Source organism: Pan paniscus, chromosome 16 (assembly GCF_029289425.2).
Source record: "Pan paniscus chromosome 16, NHGRI_mPanPan1-v2.0_pri, whole genome shotgun sequence".
NCBI lineage: Eukaryota > Metazoa > Chordata > Mammalia > Primates > Hominidae > Pan > Pan paniscus.
In genome coordinates, this window is record NC_073265.2 from 89,859,910 (window position 1) to 89,883,400 (window position 23,491).

Consider the following 23,491-nt stretch of genomic DNA (forward strand, 5'->3'; position numbering starts at 1 on the left):
GCACACTGTGAAATGTGTAACAAAGCATACTCAGGGCTGGCAATCGACGAACCATCCACAAGAGTGAGCAGGCATCCATTTGGCAATGGGTGGTGGCATTGTGTCTATTCTAGGATTTTTGTTTTTGTTTTTCTTTTGAGACAGAGTTTCACTCTTGTCACCCAGGCTGGAGTGCAATGGCATGATCTCAGTTCACTGTAACCTCTGCCTCCCCGGTTCAAAAAATTCTCCTGCCTCAGCCTCCCAAGTAGCTGGGATTACAAGTGTGCACCACCACGCCCAGCTAATTTTTGTATTTTTAGTAGAGATGGGGTTTCATAATGTTGGCCAAGCTGGTCTCGAACTCCTGACCTCAGGTGATCCGCCCGCCTCAGCCTCCCAAAGTGCTAGGATTACAGGCATGAGCCATCGCTCCCGGCTTATTCTGGGATTTTTGAAAGGAACGAAAGCTGCACCATCCGGTGTCTGGGGCTGGGGTCACAGAACTTCCCCAGATGACTGAGACGTCATGGGGCTCAGAGTTTGCAGCACATGGCCTGAGAAATGCAACCAAAAGCCTTTCTTGACTCAAAACCAAATGTTAAGTGAGATTTAACTCTTTGTGGATGGCCAGGCGTGGTGGCTCACACCTGTAATCCTAGCATTTTGGGAGGCCAAGGCGGGCAGATTACCTGAGGTCAGGGGTTCCAGACCAGCCTGGCCAATGTGGTGAAACCCCATCTCTATTAAAAATACAACAATTAGCCAGGTGTGGTGGCACACACCTGTAATCCCAGCTACTCAGGAGGCTGAGGCAGGAGAATCACTTGAACCCATGACGCAGAGGTTGCAGTGAGCCAGGATTGCGTCATACTGCACTTGAGCCTGGGCAACAGAGGAGACTCCATCTCAAAAAAAAAAAAAAAAAAAAACAAAACAAAAAACCTTTTTGTGGAGAAACAAACTGTCCCCAAGCTAAAGATACGATAAAGTTCTCCCTTCCACAACTTTACTTCCAAATTCACAGAGTTGGAAAAGCAAGCACGCAATTTGGGAAGTAGTTTCTTTAAATTAAAAAAAGTCATTAAAATTCAAAGTTGACATATTCTTAGCAACTCTAATAAAAAGCTGGTATTTTTAATCTAATGGATTAAGTTATTAAGGAATATTTCTGTGTATTTTATAAAGGGAGAGTTTTGGTATGAACATGTAACACATTTTGTTTAAGTTATTAAAGTAAAGCAACCAAAGAAAAATCAGTGTTCTCAAAGAGGGTTGAAAACGTAAGAAAAAAATGATATAGCCACATCGACATCAATGACATACAACAGTTGTATCCCTCAAAAAAGAAATGTCCAAGTCCTGACCCTCAGTACCTGTGAATGTGACCCTATGTGGAAAAAGGGTCACTGCAGGTAGAATCAAGGTAAGATGTGGTCACACTGGAGTAAGGTGAGCCCAAATCCCATAACTGTTATATTTATAGGAAGAGGGAAGTCTGGACAGAGTCACAGGCAGGGAGAATGCCATGTGACAATGGAGGAGGGACAAAGAGGGACACAGCTACATGCCCAGGCATCGTACCTACCTCAGAGGTGGATACCACCGTTAACCCCCACTTACTAATGAGGAAACCAAAACCCAGACAGGTGGCCCAAGGTCTGATTTCCAAGCCTGAATTCCTAACAACATGCCTATTTCCTCTCTGAAGGGAAACATCTTTTCCCTCTCACATGTCAGCTACAGGCCAAATCCCATCTTACCTGGTCACAAACACAGCAGCATCCACCAGGGGCGGGTCGTCCTTCCCGCCAGGAACCTGGTTATTGCCGAGGTATCGCGCTCCTCCATACTCCTCATTCTGCCAGTGACAGAAGCTCTCCAGGGACCGCTCACCATGGTGCCCAATGGACAACTTAGCCTAAAAAAAGTCAGAGGACAGTTAGAGACACAAACGCCTGGGGGGCCAGAGTTTATATCCAGACTATGACAAGGACGTTAAGGTGGAGGCAGTCACTCACTGAGACATCATTTGATGACTCACTGCCCTCGAAGAAAAGCCTGATGCTAGTGGGTATGTGGCATAGATCCAGAGAGACCATCAGGGGCCTTATATATAGGTGCAAGTGAAGACTATGTTGTTTTTAAAAAAGCATCTTCTTTTCTGCAAACAGAACAGTATCCCAAACCAAGCGATGCTCCCTCAGTCTCATGGTGATGGCTTGACTCGGCAGGTAACATCAGCATGTGGGAAGGCGCTCCATTGAAAGACCAGAAAATGATGCTGCCGTGAACCCAAACTGGGGTCGAAGCTCTAATGTAGTTTCAGAAGGGAAGCCACAATGCCAGAGACCTTGCCATCAAGCTTTGCACTATCCTAGAGACTCCATCCGAGACCCTCCAGGAGAGGTGGATGTGTGTGGGCTCACTGCTTAGGGTTCCCTGAGATTCTCAACAGCCCACCCTCACACCATGCTTCCAGTACTGATGCCGGCTTTCCTCTCACACTGGCAAAGCCACAGAGAGTGACGGAGACTAGCAACTCCCTGGAGCCCGGCTTAGCATTCAACAGCAATTGGGAAGCTCCAGCCCAGCCACATTTTCTGCATGCTTGAAAGGTGCCTGTGGGGACTTACAGGACGTTGTTGTAGCAGGACAAGCTTGGTCACTTGAATGTTAATTTTAATCCCCAGGCTCTGGTGCTGAAACATATTGTATACCTATCAAGACAGAAAAAAGAAATAAAGATATAAAGATAAAAAGTTTTAAAAATACAGTAGTATCCTAGATGGGAACTTGGGACACAGAAAAGAGATTATGTAAAAATAAGGAAATAGAAATAAAGTGTAGACTTTAGTTTATAACACTGTATCAGTATTGGTGCATTAATTACAAGAAACATGCCATTCTAATATGAGAGGCTCATAATGGGGAAACTATGTATGGCAGCTCTCTGTACTAACTGATCAATTTTTCTGTACATCTAAAATTGTTCTAAAATACAAATTCCATTCATAACAAATTTAAAAATCAATATTAAAAATATAGGTTGTACTCTTCCAGTACTAAAAAAAAAAAAACTAAAGAATAATTATGTGAAATTCAAATGTCAGTGTCCATACATCAAGTCTTATTGGAACAAAAAATACATATGTGAGAAACATAACCCAGATTTTATTTAAAAGGTTGTCCAGGAAAGACAAAAATGTCCTTAAAAATGGATTTGCCAAAAGAAAAATGTATATAAGAGAAACCTGTAGAATCATACACACGTGTGCAAACATACATATACAGTATGCTTATGTATATAGATAAAGCTAAGCTGGATATAGTTGGTTAAAAAAAAAACACGCATACGAAAGGTGGTTTTGAAGAAAAGAAGGGGCAGAAGGCTGAAAACTTCCATTGTGGGCTTTCATGCTTGGGGTTTAAGGCGACCTTCATGAAGGGGCTGGGGGAGACAGATGCCTGCTGCTGAACGCCAGCCTGTGTCATTGCTAACCCTTGCCACACCCCACCAAGGCTGGCATCTCCACTACTCTCAGCTGGGAAACACAGAAACCAGTTCACCGAGGTAAAGCCACCTGCGTGAGACCCACAGCCAGTCACAATGGCTTGATTCAAACTCAGCCCTGTCCAGCCAAAAGGTCCACATTCCTTCTTTATTCCCTCAAGTCCCATTGTAACCAAAGTTTGTCACTGAAATAAATTGCAATAACAGAAAAGGACCTATCTTTCTCAATTTTGCATGTCTTGTTGCAGAACTTAATTGTAAGGACCTCAACATCAAGCAGTCACAGGAAAGTGATTCAAAAGGAAGAGAAGGAAAACCTGGAATAAGGCGAAGGAGTCAAAGTTGACATGGATGGAAAAAGCCCCCTGCAGCTGACGAGCCCCAGGTCATTATGACTCTGCCGAGTTCCTTTGCCGTAACGCTGAGAAAGCAGGATTGCGAGAGGTACGCGGAGAGCATAGTAAAGGTAGTGGCAGATGGAAGGTTGGAGGGAACAAGAATGAGAATCTTTTAAATATTCTACTTGGTTTTTTACCTATAGACATAACCCAGGAGGGAGAATTTTCCAGCAGGAACATTAAAACTTTCTCCAGCAGGTGCTGTGTTCACGTTTTCAATACATCAGCAGCAGCAGCAAGCGATAAGCACGGTAGACAGCATCACCAGGGTCAACTCAGGCCGAGTGGAGCCGCTCAACACGGCTGCACCCAGCCCACAAGCGCTAGAAGCCAGGCACGCAGTGTTTGAGCATCTCCGTGACAAAGGAATCAGCCGTGTCACTGCTCGAATTTTACTCTTTGAAAACCATTATTACAGTTAAAAAAAACCTATCTTTGTGTGACGTAATATTCTTTCACACAAGGAAAAATAGAACACATTCAGTTGTTCTGTTCTCACTTCTGCAATTTCCAAAATCTCCTTTCCTCAAGAACAACTAGCTGTTGTTTTCTTAATACTGGACCCTCCACAAGCCAGTTCTGAAGTCACGTATTCATGTCCTATCCCCAAGCCTGGGGGAGGACGGGGGAGGCACCTAACTCGTTCCTGTTTTGATAGTTCGAGAACCATCCAATGGCTGTAATTCAAATTTTCCTTAAAATATTCAGCATCAGAATTGGATCTAAACTGGTAAATTTCAGTTCAAAACATGAAAATTAGAAAGAATGAAAACTTGAAGTTATGAGGGAGAAAATTCAAGTTGCACAGTGTTCACTGAGATTGCACGGCACAATCTAAACACTGCCTGTCACGCCAACCCCAGTCAAAACCAGAAACATTAAGGAATACTACAGATTTAAAGAAGTAACACGAGAAAGCAGTCCTCAGTCATATTCTGATATGCCACAAAAGGAAAGACCGCAAGGAACAGTGCAAGTTTCAGGAAGAACAAAACTGTAGGAACAAGCTCCCTTGTCAAAATCACCCATTTTCTCCTTGGCGGGCTGATGACAGTTCAGAGCCACATGCACTCCATACACCATTAGCCCAAAGCTCAGTCGCCTCCCTTGGAACAAATGCCACTAAAAAGGTGAGAGATGGAAGGGGGATGGGAAAGTTTCGTGTTCCAGGGGCTCGGGGGAGGCAAAAATGGGAAGGTGTTTAATGGGTACAGAGTTTCCGTTTTGCAAGATAAAAAAGCTGTAGAGATTGATTGCACAGGAATGCAAACCTAAGAATACCGAACCACACAGTTAAAAATGGCTAAGGTGGTAAATTTCATGTTAAGTGTATTTTACTACAATTAAAAGTACAAAGTTAACGAATTAAAAAAATAAAGCTTCATGCTCTAAATAATGTTCTCTAGCAAGCCTTGTAAGAAGAAATTTCCCCTTGACATGTAACTAGGGCACTGACGTCCAAGAAAGCAGGTACCAAGGCCTGAACACAGCTCAAGCACTTTGTCACCTGCCAGGTGCCGACCACAGGCTCTGACAAGGCTCAGAGCACAGGGCAAGGCGCATGTTCAGAATCAACTGAGGTCCCGTGCCAAGCCAGGCGAGCCAGGTGACAATCCGACGACAGCCACAAAACACAAGGCACAAGCCTCAAAGACATGTAACAAAGTCTCGTCTTCTTTTTTTTCCCATGGAAACTCATGCTCAGGAGAAGTCTTGGACGCAACGGCTATATGATGTTTAGGGAGACACCTGGTTGGGGAGGGAACAGCGCAGCCAAGCATCTGGAAATTCGGTCTCCGGCGTCCAGCTCTGGCGGCATCCCAGCAAGTGTTCAGTCCTGGCTGCGTTTGTCACATTTCCTTGGCAGCCTAGGGGCCTAGCAGGGTGGACCTGCCGCCTGCAGCACACTACGGCTTCTCTGGCTAGGCAATGTGGGGACACGGCAAGGGAGGGGCAGACAGGGACCAGAGAAGGAGCCGTGGTTGGAGGTACAAGGAGAGGAGCTGCTCACCACGCCAGGCTGGGCTTCACAAGGGCACCACTTACCTGTGTGACCCAAGGCCTCCCCCCAGAGCCACACAGGGACCTGTGGGTGACACTGTCAGGTTGCATACACTGCTATTAAGACCCCCAAACAGGAGAAAGCTATGCTCTGTAGCACAGTGTCTGAGTGGGGTCCCCAAAGCAGCAGCACCAACATGACCTGGGCACTTGTTGGAAATGCACATTCTGGAGTCCACCCCAGCCCCCACTGAATCAGAGACCCTGGGTGTGGGCAGGTCATCTGTGTTGAACAGTGCTCCTTCCCCACCCCGCTCCACACCCACCGGAGAGTGGGAACCAGCCAGTGCTCTAGCACTATGCTAGTCTTGCTGGTCACCAGAGAGAGGCTTGTCTCTTCCACATGGTAACTGAGTAAATTTGATGTCATTTTCCCTCCAAACAGAACTTGCCTGGAACAGCTCAGGTTTTTCATTCCACTCCACGGTCGCTAAGGAAGCTAAGAACAACCAAAGCTCTGTTAAACTGCCCCATTTTCCAATTTGGCTGCCCACACCCACGGTTTCTGGTATCAGCACCACCTGCTTCCGTCTGCAATTTATTCTTTAAAATATTCCTGCTCCCGTGTCACCGCCACCCCAACCAAAAGAGAATCACATGATGTACACACAAAACCAGCACAGCACATCTGGAAAACCCACAACTGCGGGGCCAGAGTGCTGCTGGGCGCCCGGCCCGATGGAGGCTTCGCCCTCTACATGTACCTGCACAGGTGAGTGGTTTGCCAGGGACACAGAGCCAGGAGCCGAACTCCATTCCCCTAGGTAAGGGCAGGCAGAAGCATATTTTAAAACACTAACCGGACCACATCCCTCTTCTGCTTAAGCCCGTGCAGCAGCTTCCCACTGCCTGGAATGAGGCTGCTCTCCACACCCTGGTCTCCCCGCCTGCAAGGTCGGCCTGCCCGCTTCTCACTGTGCCCCCAGCACCCTCCCCATCACCCACAAGCAACCAGCTATTTCTGTGCTTCTCCAATGCCAGCCTGACCACCACTGGCTGGTTGCTTATGTTGGCTTAACACCTTCCCCTCTAAGGCCACCTCACTCCTCTTAGAGATGTGGCCCTGATACCTGTCACTGCTGTCCCCTGGTTCTCTGCAGGGCACTTACCATGCTCTGGTTTTCCTTCTCACTGATTTGCATGTTGAATGCTGTCTGTCGTTCCTACTGCATGAGCTCCGGAGGATGAGACCTCCGGTGGTCCCCACTCTATCCCAGCAGAGGACACAAGGGCCCCTAGCACACACTAAGTACCCAGTAAATCCATCTGAGTAGAATCAGTCAATTGTTTTGTATTTCTGGTGAAACAAACAGAACATAAAATTTACCATCTCACCCACTAGTGCACAACCGTGTACTTACCTGTAGTGTTAATTACGTTCACATTATTGTACAATTAACCTCCAGGACTCTTTTCATCCTCCAATACCGAAGCTCTATACTCACGAAACACTAACTCCCCCTGCCCCCGACCCAACCCCCATTCTACTTTGTTTCTATGACTTGGACACTGCAGTTACCATGTAAGCAGAGTCATTTAGCACTTGTGTTTTTGTGTCACTTGGCATACTGTCCTCAAAGTTCATCCATGTTGTGGCATGTGTGGGAATTTCCTTCCTTTTTAAGGCTGGATAATATTCCATTGTATGGACACCCCACGTTTTGTTTATCTGCCCATCTGCCAATGGACACCTTGGCTGTTTTTGCCATCGTTCAGCCACTGTGAGGAATGCTGCTGTGAACACGGGTGTACAGATACCTCTTCCAGGCTCTGCTTTTAATTCATTTCTTTTTTTATTTTCGTGGTAGGTCTACATGAATGTATATTTATAATGTCAACATTTACTTTAGATTCAGGGGTATGTGTGCAGGTTGGTTACGTGAGTCTATTGCGTGATGCTGAAGTTTGGGATACGAATCACCCCATCACCCAGGTACTCAGCATAGTACCCAGAGGTAGTTCCTCAGCCCTTGCCCCCCTCCCTGTCTCCCTTCTCTGGTAGTCCCCAGTGTCTGCTGCCACCTTTTAAAAATTTTTATTTCTAATTTTTGTGGGTTCATAGTAGGTGCATACATTTATGGGGTACATGAAATATTTTGGTACAGGCATACAATGCATAATTATCACATCAGGGTAAACGGAGTACCTATCACCTTAAGCATTTATCCTTTGTCTTACAGACAATCCATTTACACTTTTAGTTATTTTAAAATATACAATTACTGACTATAGTCACCCCGTTGTGCTATCAAATACTGTATCTTATCCATTTTTGTAACTATTTTATTGTTGCCATCTTTATATCCACATGTACCCAGTGTTTAGCTCCCACTTATGAGTGAGAATATGCAGCATTTGGTTTTCTGATCCCGCATTAATTCACTTAGGATAATGGCCTTTAGCTGTATCCATGTTGCTGCAAAGGACGTGAGTTGTTCTTTTTTACAGCTGTGTAGTATTCTATGGTGTATATGTACCACATTTTCTTTTCTCTAGTTTACCACTGATGGGCATCTAGGTTGATTCCATGTCTTTGCTATTATGAACGGTGCTGTAATGAACATATGCATGCATGTGTTTTTATGGCAGAATGATCTCTATGCCTTTGGGTGTATACTCAGTAATGGGGTTGCTGGGTCAAAGGGTAGTTCTGTCTTGAGTTCTCTGAGAAATCTCCAAACTGCCCTGCACAGTGACTGAACTAATTTACCTTTCCACCAACAGCGTATGAGCATTTTTCTCTGCACCTTGCCAGCATGTTATTTTTCTGACTTTTTAATAATGACCATTCTCACTGGTGTGAGATGGTATCTTGTGGTATTGGTTTGCATTGCTCTGATGATTGCTGATGTGGAGCATCTTTTCACATGTTTGTTGGCCGTGTGTATGTCTTCTTTTGAGAAGTGTCAGTTCATGTTTTTTGCACACTTTTTAATGGGGTTGCTTTTGCACTGTTTAAATTCCTTATAGATTCTGGATGTTAGACCTTTGTCAGATAGTTTGCAAATATTTTCTCCCACCCTGTAGCTTGTATTCTTATTAAACTACCAACATCATTTTCACAGAATTAGAAAAAACTATTCTAAACTTCATATAGAACCAAAAAAGGGGCAGAACAGCCAAAGCAATCCTAAGCAAAAATAATAAAGCCAGAAGCATCACATTACCTGACTTCAAACTATACTAGAAGGTTACAGTAACCAAAAAACATGGCACTTATACAAAAACAAGACACACAGACCAATGGAACAGAAACAGGAACCCAGAAATAATGCCACATACCTACAACCATCTAATCTTTGACAAAGTTAACAAAAATAAGCAATAGGGAAAAGACTCCCCACTCAATAAATGGTGCTGGGATAGCTAGCTATATGCAGAAGAATGAAACGGGACCCCTATTTTTCACCATATACAAAAATGAACTCAAGATGGATTAAAGATTAAATGCGAGTCCTCAAACTATAAAAACCTTAAAAGAAAACATCGGAAATACCTTTCTGGACAGCAGCCTTGGTAAAGGATTCATGACTAAGTCCTAGAAGCTATTGTAACAAAAACAAAAATTGACAAGTGAGATCTATTAAACTAAAGAGCTTCTGTACAGCAAAAGAAACTATCAGTTCATTTCTTTATGTACCCAGGAGTAGAGGTGTTGGGTCATATGAGTAAGCTTCTTTTATACTCTAGCCTCTGTGGTAACTAGACACATTGCTGGGATTTTTATTGATTGACTGATTTTTAATTTTTACTTTTTAAGGGGCCAAACAGCATCTATTGCTGTATTCATTGAGGAAAACTGCTCCCAGGAGGTGAGCTCTAGAGAATGGCAAGGACCGGCTTCCCACCATTGAAACCTCAGTGGATGGAGACTCACTCTGCCCGCCCTCGCAGCCCCAGAGCAGTCCTGTTCCCTGGATTCCCTTCGGGGCTCTGATTCCTGGAGGAGGGACAGTAGACAGTCAGGAGATGTTCTCGGGACAGAGAAGCGGCAGCAGGAATCCAGCCTGAGAGGTCAAGCCTGCATGACCAGCCCTCACTCCTCACCTGACCTTAGCCTTCATCTCTCCTGCTTCCTGGCCTCTCCAGTTCCCTCCAAACTTTCCCCAAACTCTGAGCTTGGAGACTCGGTTTTCATTTTGATTCTGGATGCCTCCCTCTATACCTCCAAAACTGGGATTCCTTTTCTACTTCAGCCAGCCCAGATCCAGCCCCTGTTGCTTGTAATCAAAATCCCCAACCAATACAAGAAGGGCCAAATGCATTGCTCTAGGGTTTACAAGACTCCTTTCTTCCTTGTTCAAAAATGAGACCACTTTGCACGATGCCAGTTTTCTCTGGGACCTCTTCCAGGCTTCATAAGCTCTTAAAAACGGCCAAGGTGGATCTGCTCTGACTGCAGCCATTTCTTCTGTGACTCTGGAGCCATTTCTTCTGTGACTCTGGAGCCATTTCTTCAATAGGGTGTGGATGAGAAGCCATTTGTAGCCACCAGGCATTCTTTCTTGGTGCAGTTTTTCTTTTTAACCATGCTTGTTTTATCTTCTCCATCTTGTACCACCCTCGGTAAAAGACAAGACCTAGAGGAGATGGCCCGTAGTTCAGCAGCCTACCTCAGGGGCTGTGTAGGAAGTGTAAGTGTATTATTATATTTATGCATAAACACTTTCAAACAGAGTTTAATACACCATATCCGTGGGATGTGCTTAGAATACAAAAGGCTCTCCAGAAGCAAATTTGCCAAGGAATTAAAAAAGTAAAGCCAGTGTTTGTTTCTGTGACTTCAGCACTGAATCCTTCGCAAAGGATGCTGGTATATGGCATCAGTCATTCATTTATGCATTCACTGACTACACAAATATTTCTGGATCATCTCCTGCATGCGTACCAGGCACTGACAAAATGTTGATGGTGTAGACATAGTCCTACCTTGATGAGCTTATGGATACTGCAAAGGCAGGTGATATGTAGGATGTTTTTAAAAATTGTGGTAAAATATGCATAACATAAAATTTTACCATTTTCAACATTTTTAAGCTTACAATTAAGTGGCATTAAATATATTCACACTGTTATACACTATCACTACTACCTATCCCCAAAACTTTCTTCATCTTGTAAAGCTGAAACTCTGTACCCATTAGACAATTCTCCATTCCCTCCTCCTTCTCAGCCATCTGGCCAGCACTATTCTACTTTCCGTCTCTGTGAATTCACTACCCTACATAAGTGAAATCACAGTATTTGTTCTTTGGTGACTGGCTTATTTCACGTAGCATAATGTCTTCACGGCTCATCTATGTTATAGCATGTGTCAGAATTGTTTTCCTTTTTAAGGCTGAATAATATTCCATTATACCTATACGCTATATTTATTTACCTACTCATCCATCTGTGGACACTTTGGGTTGCTTCCACCATTTAGTTATGGTGAATAATCCTGCTATGAACATTGGTGTATAAATATCTGTTCTTGTCCCTGCTTTGGGATAAACATTTTTGGGTGTTTACTCAAAAGTGAAATTGCTAGATCATATGGTAATTCTGTTTCATTGAGGAATCATACCATTTTCTATATATTCCCACTAATAATGTACAAAATTTCCCATTTTTCCGCATCATTGTCAACACTTGTTTTGTTTTGGTGTTTTATTTTTTTGTTTTATAATAGCCATGGGAATGGATGTGAAGTGGTACTTTATTATAGTTTTAATTTCCATTTCCCTGATGATTGATGCCAAGTATCTTTCCATGTACTTATTGGCTATTTGTACGTCTTCTTTGTAAAAATGTCTACCTAAGTCCTTTCCCATTTTTTAAATTGAATTGCTTTTTTTCTCCTTCCTGGGTTTTAGAAGCTTTCTATATATTCTGGATATTATAAAATATTTGATTTGCAAATATTTCCTCCTATTCCGTGGGTTGCCATTTTACTTTGTTGATAGTATCCTTTGAAGCACAAGAGTTTTTAATTTTGATGAATTCCAATTTGTCTATTTTTCCTTTTGCTGCCTGTGCTTTTGGTGTTGTATCCAAGAAATCACTGCCAAATCAAATCTCACAAAACTTTTCCCCCGTTTTTTCTTCTAAGAGTTTTACCTCTTCTGTTTAGGACTTTGATCCATTTTGAGTTAATTTTTGTATGTTAGATAAGGATCCAACTTTGTTCTTTTGCATACAGATACCCAGCTTTCCCAGCACCAGTTCTTGAAAAGACTGTCACTTCTCTATTGAAGGTCTCGGCATCCTTATCAAAAATTATTTGACCATATATATAAGTGTTAATTGCTGAGCTCTACTTCATTTTACTGATCTTTGGGTTTGTCTTTATGTCAGTAAAGTGTTTTGATTATTACAGCTTTTGAGTAAATTTTGAAATGAGGAAGTGTGAGTCTTATTGTGTTCTTTTGTTCAAGATGGTTTTGGTTATTCAATGTCCTTTGAGATTTCATATTAATTTTAGAATGGATTTCTCTATCTCTGCAAAAAAGTCATTGGGATTTTGATAGAAATTGCATTGAATCTGTAAACTGCTTTGGATAACATTGATATCTTAACAATAAGTCTTCCACTCCATGAACATGATGGCTTTCCATTTATGTCTTCTTTCATTTCCTTCATTGATGTTTTACAGCTTTCCATGTAAAACTCTATCCCTTATTTGGTTAATTCCTAAGTATTTTATTCTTTTTGATGCTGCTGAAGACAGAACTGTTTTCTTAATTTTCTTTTCAGATTATTGTTAGCATATAGAAATGCAACTGATTTTTGTGGTTGGTTTAGTACGTGGCTACTTTGCAAAGAATTTATTAGCATTCTCTCTGTCTCTCTCTCTGTGTGTTTAAGATTTAGGGTTTTCTACATGTAATAAATATGTCATCTGTGAACAGAGATCATTTTACTACTTCTTTTCTTATTTGCAGGCCTTCAATTTCTTTTTCTTGCCTAACTGCTCTAGCTAGAACTTCCAGTGTTATGTTGAACAGAAGTAGCAAAAGCAGGCACTCTTGCCTTGTTCCAGATTTTAAAGAAAAAGCTTTCAGTCTTTCACCACTGAGTGTAATATTAGCTGTGAGTTTTTCATATATGACCTTTATAATGTTGAGGTAGTTTCCTTCTATTCCTAGTCTATTGAGTGCTTTTATCATGAAAGGCTGCTGAATTTTATCAAATTCTTTTCCTGTATAAATTGGGATGATCATTTTTTCTTTTCATTTTGTTAATGGAGTATATCACTTTTTTTAATTGATTTGCCTATGTTGAGCCATCCTTGCATTCCAGGAATAAAGCCCACTTGATCATGATGTAGAATCATTTTAATATGCTATTGAATTTGGTTTCCTAGCATTTTATTGAGGACTTTTACATCAATGAATATTTGAACTATTGTTTTCTTATTTATAAGGGACTGTAGTTTTGTTTCTTTTCTTTGGCTTTGTTATCAGGGAATGCCAGTCTCACACAATGAGTTAGGAAGTGTTTTCTCCTCTTCAGCTTTTTTGGAAGAATTTGAGGAGGACTAGTGTTAGCTCTCCTTTAAATGTTTGGTATAGTTTACCAATGAAGTCATAATGTCCAGGGCTATTCTTTATTAGGAGGTTTTTGATTACTGATTCAATTACCTTACTAATTATGACTCTTCAAATTTTCTATTTCTTTGTGATTAAGTGTTGGTAGATTTTGCGTGTCTAGGAATTTGTCCACTTCATCTAGGTTATCCATTTGTTAACATGCAATGGTCCATAGTACTCTCTTATAATCCTTTTTATTTCTGTAGAATGGGTCGTAGTGTCCCTGTTTTCATTTCTGTTATTAGTAATTTGAGGCTTTTTTATCAGTCAATCTAGCTAAGGTTTGTCACTTTTCTTAATCTTTCCAAAGAACTAACTCTTGGTTTCATTGGCTCTATTGTTTTTCTGTCCTTTTCTCTCTGCTTTAATCCATAGCAATCCAAAGCTAAACTCAAAACTAGCAGAAGGAATAAAATAGCTTGTTCTTCTTCTAGTTCCTTAAGTTGTAAAGTCAGATTGTTTGAGATTTTTCCTTTTAAGTGTTTACCGCTATACATGCTATACATTTCCCCCTAAGCAGTGCTTTGTCCTTGTCCCATAAGTTTTGACATGTGTTTTTGTTTTCATTTATCTCTAAGTATTTTCTAATGTCACTTGTGATTTCTTCTTTGACTCTTTGGTTATTTAATAGCATGTGGTTTAATTTCTACAAATTTGTGAATTTTCCAGTTCTCCTTCTGTTACTGATTTCTAACTTCACCCCATTGTTGTCAGTGATGGTACTTTGTATAATATCAATCTTTTCAATCTGTTGAGACTTAATTTGTGACCTAACACATGGTCTATCCTGCAGAATGTCCTGTGTTCCCTTGAGGAAAAAAAAGTCTTCCATTGTTGTTGGGTAGAGTGTTCTGTGTATGCCTGCTAGATCCAGTTGACTTATTGTGTTAAGTCTTCTATTTCCTTTTCTTCTGTCTGGTTGTTCTATCTACTAATGAGAGTGGGGATTGAAATCTCCAACTATTATTGTACAACTGTGTATTTCTCTCAGTTCTATCAATTTTATTTCATATATTTTGATGATCTGTTATCAGATGTGTAAATATTTATAACTGTTATATCTTCTTACATATTGGAACTTTTATTAATATATAACAACCCCTTTGCCTCTTGTAAGCTTTTTGATTTAAAGTGTCTGTTGTCTGATGTTAGTATAGGTATTCCTGCTCTCTTTTGGTTACAATTAGCATGGAATTTCTTTTTCTATCCTTTCACTTTCAACCTCTGTGTCTGATCTACAGTAAGTCTCTTATAGACCGCATATAGTTGGATCTATGATTTAAAAAACAAATTCATTCTGCCATCAATTTCTGTCTGATTGAAGTTTAATTAATTTACACTTCAAGTAATTACTGATAAGAAGGGACTTACTTTTCCATTTTGTTCTTTGTTTCCTATATGGCTTGTAATAGCTTTGGTTCCTCATTTCCTGCATTACTGACTTCTTTTGTGTTTAGCTGATTTGATTTTCTTTTATATATATACATATATATTTTTTTGGTAGTGAAACTTTTAATTCCCTTTTCATTTGCTTTTGTGTGTATTCTCTAGTTATTTTCTTTGGGGTTACTGTGGGGATTATATTTAATTAGGATTAAAGTTATAACACTCTAATCTGACTTTACACCAGCTTAACTTCAATGGCATTAAAAACCTCAGCAGAATGGTTTTTTGAAAGCAAATAAATATGGAATTGTAAATTCAGATGAAGACTACCCAGGAAAGAGCAGGCTTTTATGTTGAGGAAAACAGGGTGGGCCTCATCAGAGGGATCAGCAAAGAGGGACCCTCTGAGGGGACATTTGCACAGAGTCCTAAAAGGCAGAGGAACTCGTTCCACAAGGCACGTAAGCAGAGCATTCCTGACAAAGACAGTAAGTCAAGTTCGGGCTGCCTAGTTAAAGTCAGTGTTGATGGCAAAAAGAATGGAAAAGCAGATGGGTCCTGGCCACACAGGCTGGAGGGCCACATGAAAGGCAGGGGGTGGGGGGCCTTCCCCATCCAATGCAAGGGGAAGCCACAGAGGGGCTCAATGCTGCCTAGTGACAAAGTTCCAATTCTGTTGGAAGAGGATCTTGCTGGTTATTCTGTAGCAAGGATTCAAGGGGGAAGAAAATGGAAGTGAGAAGCCTGGCAAGGAAGCTCCAGCAGCTGTCAAGGCCAGAAATAATGGCAGTCAGTCCAGGGTGCAGACAGAAAGAAAGGATGGGTTCCAGACATGCCTGTCACCTTCAACAAGGTGACATGGGGTCCCTCAGTCCGGGACTGGAGTCCTTGCCCTACTGTGTACTCACAGGCTCTGCACCCTGGCTGTGTCACGTCCCCAAGCCTCTATTTCCTTCTCTGCAAAATGGGAATGATGAAATCCACCAGGTATGAGAAGGCAGTAAGGTGGAAGCACTTTGCCATCTGGGACAGCTAGTGCATCATAAGCAGTCACATCTTCCCCTGGGGCCAGTGGCTGACGCTAATCTAATACATTAAAACCATGAGATGCTATGAAACCCGGAGCAAACGCTTGATGCCAAATTCTCCCAGCTTTGGCCACGTTATCAGCTCTCTGAGGCACTGTTAGCCCCCAGTCTGCCTTGGGGACAGGGGACTGTCTGGGTTATGCCTTGGCAGGCAGGTCAGCACACATGGGCAGGCCAGGCCTCTGACCACAGAGACCTAAGTGGGAGGGTGGGAGGGAGTGGGTGCCTGGTGGGAGGGTGGAAGGGAGGGAGTGGGTGCCTGGTGGGAGGGTGGGAGGGAGTGGGTGCCTGGTGGGAGGGTGGGAGGGAGTGGGTGCCTGGTGGGAGGGTAGGAGGGAGGGAGTGGGTGCTTGGTGGGAGGGTGGGAGGGAGTGGGTGCCTGGTGGGAGGGTGGGAGGGAGTGGGTGCCTGGTGGGAGGGTAGGAGGGAGGGAGTGGGTGCTTGGTGGGAGGGTGGGAGGGAGCGGGTGCCTGGTGGGAGGGTGGGAGGGAGTGGGTGCCTGGTGGGAGGGTGGGAGGGAGGGAGTGGGTGCCTGGTGGGAGGGAGTGGGTGCCTGGTGGGAGGGTGGGAGGGAGTGGGTGCCTGGTGGGAGGGTGGGAGGGAGTGGGTGCCTGGTGGGAGGGTGGGAGGGAGTGGGTGCCTGGCCATCAGCACAAATCATGCTATTTCCCACAACTCAGAGAGAAATGTGTTGGAATGAAGGTGGCAACCAACTCTAGTAGGTTTCCTTCCAAATCTGGAGGGGTTAAGGAGACAGAGCCACTCCCATCCCACAGCCCCACAGAAAACATGCTCTGGAGGGAAACAGATGGGCTCGCTGGCATCACGTTCTGCTCTATGTTCCAGGGGGCTTGTCTAATGACAGCCCAGCCACAATCCTTTCCCTTCCTCCCGGATTAAAGGTTATCTCACTTGCTAACAGAAAGCCCTTTTCTAAAACAGCCGCAGGCAGGAAAGAACTCTTTGGATTTCCCAAACTAGGATTTGAGGGATTGAGAAAGGGGGGTGCTGATGGAGGCGGTCTTGTTTAAACAAGGTGTCATCTCTGAACGGAACTTGTTTTTCAATTTACTTAATGGTGGTCCAGGGCTAGAGCGGCAAGAAAGGGCTGCTGCGGTGTGAGCCCCCCTGTGCAAGGGGGCTGACGACTCTGCTTCCATTCGCCTTCTGGCTTGGATCAAAAGGCCCCGGAAACCCCAAGTATAGACAACAGAAGGGCTCAGAGTCATCGCACCCAGCCCTTCTCACAGTGGGATCACCCTTATTAGGCAGGCCTCCTCAGGAAACATCTCAATCTAAACTTCAGGTGTTAGCCCCGGGTCTGCCCTCAGCCCCGGGCTCTTGAGCCACCAGCGTCTTAGTACAAGCAGCTGAAGAGGGGTGAAGGGTGTTTAATCAAAGGCAAAAAACAGAGCCCTTCAGTCTTTACGGCCCAAGAGGGGTGCAGGGTGGGAGTGTCTGTCTCCATGTACCAACCCCATTCCCTTCCCACTCCCTGCCTGGGATCAAACAGCCACCCCTGCCTGGATGATAAATTATGAAAGCAAATATCAAACTCGAAGCTCTGCCTTATGACTACCTTAGCTGTTGTAATGAATGTTTATTCCTTGCACTTGTGCCCTGGATAATTAAAAAGAGAGAGAGAGAGAAAATAATCTGCAGATGAAAACATCTGGTGCAGAGCCAAACCCTGCAGCCCTCTCAGGCGTGCTCCGGGCAGACGGCAGCAAGGCAGCCCGTCATTAACCGGCCACAGGGGAGACCTGGGTTTGTGCACACGAGGAACACAGAACTATTTCTCAGAAAGGAGCATCATCAAAAGTTAACACTGAACTATTTCTCAGAGCTGAGCACCATCAAAAGTTAAGCAACTCCATTTCCAGGTGTATGCCCCAGAAAATTGAAAGCAGGGACTTGAACAGAGATTTGCACCCCCACGTTCACAGCAACATTATCCACAGTAGCAAAAGGTAGAAACAACCCAGGCATATGCTGACGGACGAATGGAAAAGAAAAAGGTGGTGCACGTACGTGCAATGGGATACTACTCATCCTTAAAAAGGAAAGCCATCCTGACACATGCCACAACATGGGTGAACTCTGTGGACATTATGGTGACTGAAATAAGCCATTTGTCCACAAGAGAATAAATACTGCATGATTCTACTTATATGAGGTATCTAGAGTCATCAGATTCACACAGATAGAAAGTAGAATGGAGGTTGGCAGGGGCTGGGGGAGACGGAAAAGGGGAAGATAGTGTTTAACGGGCAGGAAGTTTCCATTTTGCGGACAGTGAAAAAGTTCTGGAGGTGGATGGTGGTGGTGGTTGCATTAACAAGGTGAATGTGCTTTAGGCCACTGAGCTGGTCCACATAAAAATGGTTCAGACAGTGAATTTCGTATTGCATATGCATTCTACCACAATAAAAAAACAGAAAAAGAAACTTGCAAAAAAAAAATTTTTAAGTTAATGGAACTTCCAGAGTTGATGACTTTGAAGGAGGGGTGGGAACAGCATGGCACCCTCACATGCCCACTGAGGCCACGTCGGAAAGCAGATCCCTGGCCCAGGTCCCAGGGGCCTCCTTGGCAAGTGTGCCTTGCAGAAGAGCCTGGCATATGAGGGAACGTGTGGGTCCAGCGGCTCGACATGAGGCCTCTACTCTGAGTGCTGCCAAAGCAGCCTCCCTTCAGAGCACAATAGGGGTGAGGGGCGTGGCGGAGATAGAGGGAGTTTCCTGCAGATAGAGGCATGTCCCGAAAGCCAGTCCTGGAAAGTCTTCAATGAAATGGAAGACAAAGTACCAGAGATTTGTCTCCTAACAAGCAGGATTGCCGTGGGGTTCCCCACACCCAGTGGGCCCAGGATTGGGGTCCTCAACATTGATTTCCCTGTGGCTGGTTAGGGGAAAGAAAGGCTTGACATGGTGGTCATAGCTCTGCCAGTGACTTCCTATGTGACCCTGGCAATGTCCCTGAGCCTCCCTGCTCTCGGGCCTCCTTCAGCCTCTGGGAAACAAGCTGTGGGATCCCATCCCCACAAGGGGAGAATCAGTCCTGGTATCCTTTGTCCAGGCCACCACATGCCACCAGGCCTCCCAGCCACCACAGCCCCAGCTACACAACTACCAGAGCCGAGATCCCAGCGGGAATGGTGCACTGGGGGTTCATCCAGCTTTGTGTCCTTGCCCAGCCACAGCCCCGCCCAATCTACCTCTAGAACACCGGAGCTGCCAGCAACATCACATCCACACATGGGCAAAGAGCCACATGCAGACCCTGTCCAGCCATGAGGACCACCACCCTCTGCTATCCTACCAGCACTCTGAGCCCCTCCCTTGGGCTTCATGTCAGAGCCAACTTCCTCCCCAGCACTTACCCCTGAGCTCCAGCGCTCATCACACCAAGCAAACAAAGGCTAGACCTCAAGACCTTGGCTGCAGCTGGCCCAAAGGCCCTGCAGATTCCGGGAATAGGCATGTCATCTCCCTACCCCACAACCCACGGCTGCTGTGTCCCCACTGAAAACTCAGGCCCTGGGTCATTCCCCACTGCACCCATTTCGTTTAACCTTGCCCTGTCCTCTCGCGTCACTCCCTTCCATAAGCGGCCTGACCATTTGTGGCCAGGCACCGTGCACTCACTGTGGCCAGAGCTAGATTCCTGACCTGCTGATAAGAAGCAGGCTGAGAGAGGTTCTTCTGTTATGGCTGGGCAGGAGTCTGGCCCAGGCCTGAGGCTAAACCTCACACTCGGAACCTTCGCACCCCTTTCCCTCTACAAAGTTCCCCTTGACCCAGATTCCACCTGACTAGGCTTCTCTCTCCTCTCCTTTAGCCAAGATCAGCAACTTGGCTGTTTCTACAGCTGAGTTGTAGCTGTTTCTGCTTCTCATTTCCCATTCATTTTTCAGTTTGTCCTCATCAAGCATCTACAGACAACACTCCCTAATGCCATTCCATCTGGCATTGTTAACCAGGCTCCTCCTGCACCTGTCACCCCTTCTTCAGGACAACCTCTTCCCAGGTCGTTGCCCCATCCCCCCCAGGGCTGGTGCTCCATGGGCTGTCTTTGGACAGCTTCTCTACTCACTGATACATTTCAGCCAGGCAGTGCTGCTCACTCCCCTACTTCAGCTGCTGCTGTAGGCTGAAAAGCCCAGGTCCCTCTTTCCCACCAAGACATCTGTCCTGATTTCCCACCTTGAATTCAGCTTGTCCAGAATGGAAACTCTTTGCTGTGGCCCCATATTCATTGCTCCTCCTTTTCTCAGACAATGGCTCCACCACCCACCCAGAGGCCCAGCTTGAAGCCTGGGTGTAGTAGCCTGGATTTCTCTTGCCTCCTCTTCCTGCCTCTCCAACCCCCACATCCTGCCAGTCACCAATTCCTGCAGCTCCTTCCTCTTACCCCAGGCCCTCCTCCATTCCCACTCCAACCTCTCCCACACTCGCTCCAGCCCCAATGCTCCACAACACTGCTTCCCATTCCAATCCATCCTGCATGCAGCTGCTGGGCTGTTCTTCCTAACATCAACCTCGGCACATTGCTCCCCTCCCCCCTTCAGTGGTCCCACTTCTCAGGGTGGAGCCCCTGCTCCTCAAGATGCCTGGCCCTCCCTCCCTCACCAGGCCCTGTCCACAACTTCCACACCCTTATGGCTCCCCGTTCCCGCCATGTCAAATGACTTGGTCCTTAAAAACACCTGGGAAAATGAATGGATGGGTAAAGCTAGGATGTCCTTGAAGGTCCTTCAGTGTATAACATTTGAGTAGTCAGCCTCACCACCCGTCCATCCCCATGTGACAAATCGGACATAGACAGACGTGGGCATCCTGACTCCTTCCTTGGTTCTCTCAACTAGGCAACCTCTCTCCCCACTTCTCGTCACACAGTAAGCTCTTTTTCCCATAGAGGTTGGAATTTGTTCCCCCCGCTAGACTATGGACTCCTTGGAGCAGGGTCTGGGATTCACAGGACTTTGCCACTTGGAGTGGGTCTTATACTTTTGGGAAGGAAGCCTTCTGGTAACAACTGGCCCCGTCACTGAGCAGATCTGGGCACTTCAACACTACGCCAGTGTGGAGCCGAGGGCAGGTGCTCTTCCATCGGGATGTCCCCCAGTTACTTGCCCTCCTCAATGCCCAGAATTACCAGGCTATGTTCCCGTATCCCCAACCCAGCGTCTTCCTCACTTGAGGACAAGAGGACACAGCACCTGCTTCCAGATCTGTCATCAAGGAGAAAACAGAGCCCCCCACATCAGGACCCCGGCTCCGGACTCACCATGTTCATGACGGTCAGGATGAACCTCTGGGCGGCCTCGGCCCCGTGGTACTGCACCATGTCGGCGTCGGCCACCACCAGGGTCTCCACCGTGTGCTCGCTGGTGAGCCGGATAGCGTTCCTCCGCTCCCGCCAGTCCCGCGAAGGCCTGCCCCGCGTCGGCTTCTTCTTTTCTAGAAAATGATGGAAACATTTGTGCGGTCCTTGGCTTACCGACTTCCAAAACCATGCAGTGAACAGGCCTTCTGTCAAGCCTGCCCGAGAGAGTGGTCAGTCTTGACAGGCCTAGAGGGGCCCAGCACCCAGCAATCTCCACCGTCATGTGGGTGCCCCGAGTTCACTCACGTAGGGGGGTGCTGGCCCAAAAGAAGGGTAACAGCTATGAGGCCAGATGAGGGGCCCACACCCAACTCCCACCACAGCTGGGGAGGCCAATGGGGCTGAGGGGAACAGAGGAGAAAACCCACCCCTTCAGAGAAGCGTGGAGAGCTGCCAAGTACGCACAGAAAAGGAGGCCGGGGCCCAGCGGGCAGGGGTCTGAAAGGCCACACCCAAGGTGGATAACTGGACCAAGGAAGCTGGGCGGAGGGGACAGGACACTCCCCTGGGGGCTGGCATCCCAGTAACTCTTCTTGGACTCAGGAATCAGGAGCCATAAATGTTGGTAGACATAAAAACACTATGTTTTTTAAAAAAATACATAATCAGAAGGAAAATCATACGACCCACATCCAGGCTAAAATGAAAATCTTCCCTTTCCTCACAATAGGGAAGGATTAGTAGTAGATGTGTGAGTAATTCTCCACTGATTCTCTAGATAACCTATATCCCTGTAAAATCTTACTTTGATAAACAGCTACTGTTACAAAAGAGCCCACACCTACAGGTCCAAATCTGCCATAGTCTTTGTACATGGAAACACCTCTGACCAACACAACAGGTTGATATGAACCGCATGCATTTTCAGAATCCGAATATAAACAGGAAGTCTCTCTCATTTGATAGTTATTTCCATGTTAGCACTAGCCTATATGGACACATCTCTGCTACACACAGTCTACATATGCACCAACCGGCTTCATAAAGTGACCCAATCATTCCAGGACCAAAACTGGATACAGCAGGCCCTCTTTATCTGCAGGGGCTATGTTCCAAGACTCCCAGTGGATCCCTGAAACCACAGACAGTACCGAGCCCTACATCTACTAGACTATGTTACGTCGTATGCATACATACCTACGATAACGTGTCATTTATAAATTAGGCATAGTAAGAGATTTACATTAACAAATGGAATCCTAACAATATACTGTACTAAAAGTTATGTGAATGAGGTCTCTCTCTCAAAATCGCTCATTGTACTATACTCACCTATTTTTGATCCCTGGTTGACCGTGAATAAATGAAACTACGGAAAGTGAAACCACAGATAAGAGGTAACCACTGTATTATGAAATAATCTGAGATATGGGTCGTAATTTACAAACAAAAATGGCTATACAACACAATTACAATCACAAAAAAGTGGCAAAAAAATGGAAATATACAACTATAGATAAAGCCAACAACAGTAAAAAGGTATACAGCCATTAAAATCATACCACGAAGATGACTTAGAGATCTAGAGAAGCCGATATAAATCTGCATATATAGTTAGATCATGATTTTGCAAAAATCTTACATACAAGTATCTTCAGGCCCCAAAGGAAAATAAATACTAAAACACCTAGGAAGAACCAAAATATGAATAGTGGTATGTGATCTTCGTTTTCCTATTTTCCTCTGTATTTTCCAGATTTATATAATATGCAGGTATTACTGTATTTTAAAGAAATATCATTGAGTTTGAGAAAAACACAGGCATCACTTTTAAACTCTAAACGGTAAAACGGGAGCCCTCGAGGGAGAAAAGTATGCCATCTGATTTATCACAAAACTGCAAAATGAAATCTTCTCAGCCCTGCAGGATGGGTCTCCTCCCTCAGAGCCAGGCTCATCTCCCCTGAAGCCTTCCAGGCCTCAGTGATGGACTAAGGGAAGAAAGCATCCATTCTAACACAAAATCAAGGTCCTAGGTGGCTCTGCCTTTGCACATTGGCAGAAGGAAAGAGGCCGCTGGTGGAAAATCTAGTGACCTACCCCCACACTCACCAGCCAGGTTATCTCTGACCTGACCAGCCTGGAATCTATGAAGATTCCTTCCTT

The 23,491-nt window shown here is 44.9% G+C and overlaps 1 protein-coding gene across 2 annotated transcripts in view; it reads right to left on the reverse strand.

Moving 5' to 3' along the window:
• The window catches only part of ADAMTS17 (ADAM metallopeptidase with thrombospondin type 1 motif 17), a 376,073-nt gene that overhangs the window by 294,100 nt on the left and 58,482 nt on the right, over nucleotides 1-23,491 (reverse strand). For both annotated transcript variants that reach the window (XM_034939509.3, XM_034939508.3), the window contains exons 4-6: nucleotides 21,287-21,459; nucleotides 2,616-2,699; nucleotides 1,743-1,900 (exon numbers count right to left, since the gene is read on the reverse strand). In XM_034939509.3, the coding sequence (XP_034795400.1) occupies nucleotides 1,743-1,900; nucleotides 2,616-2,699; nucleotides 21,287-21,459 (415 nt within the window). The remainder of the gene's footprint in view (nucleotides 1-1,742; nucleotides 1,901-2,615; nucleotides 2,700-21,286; nucleotides 21,460-23,491) is intronic.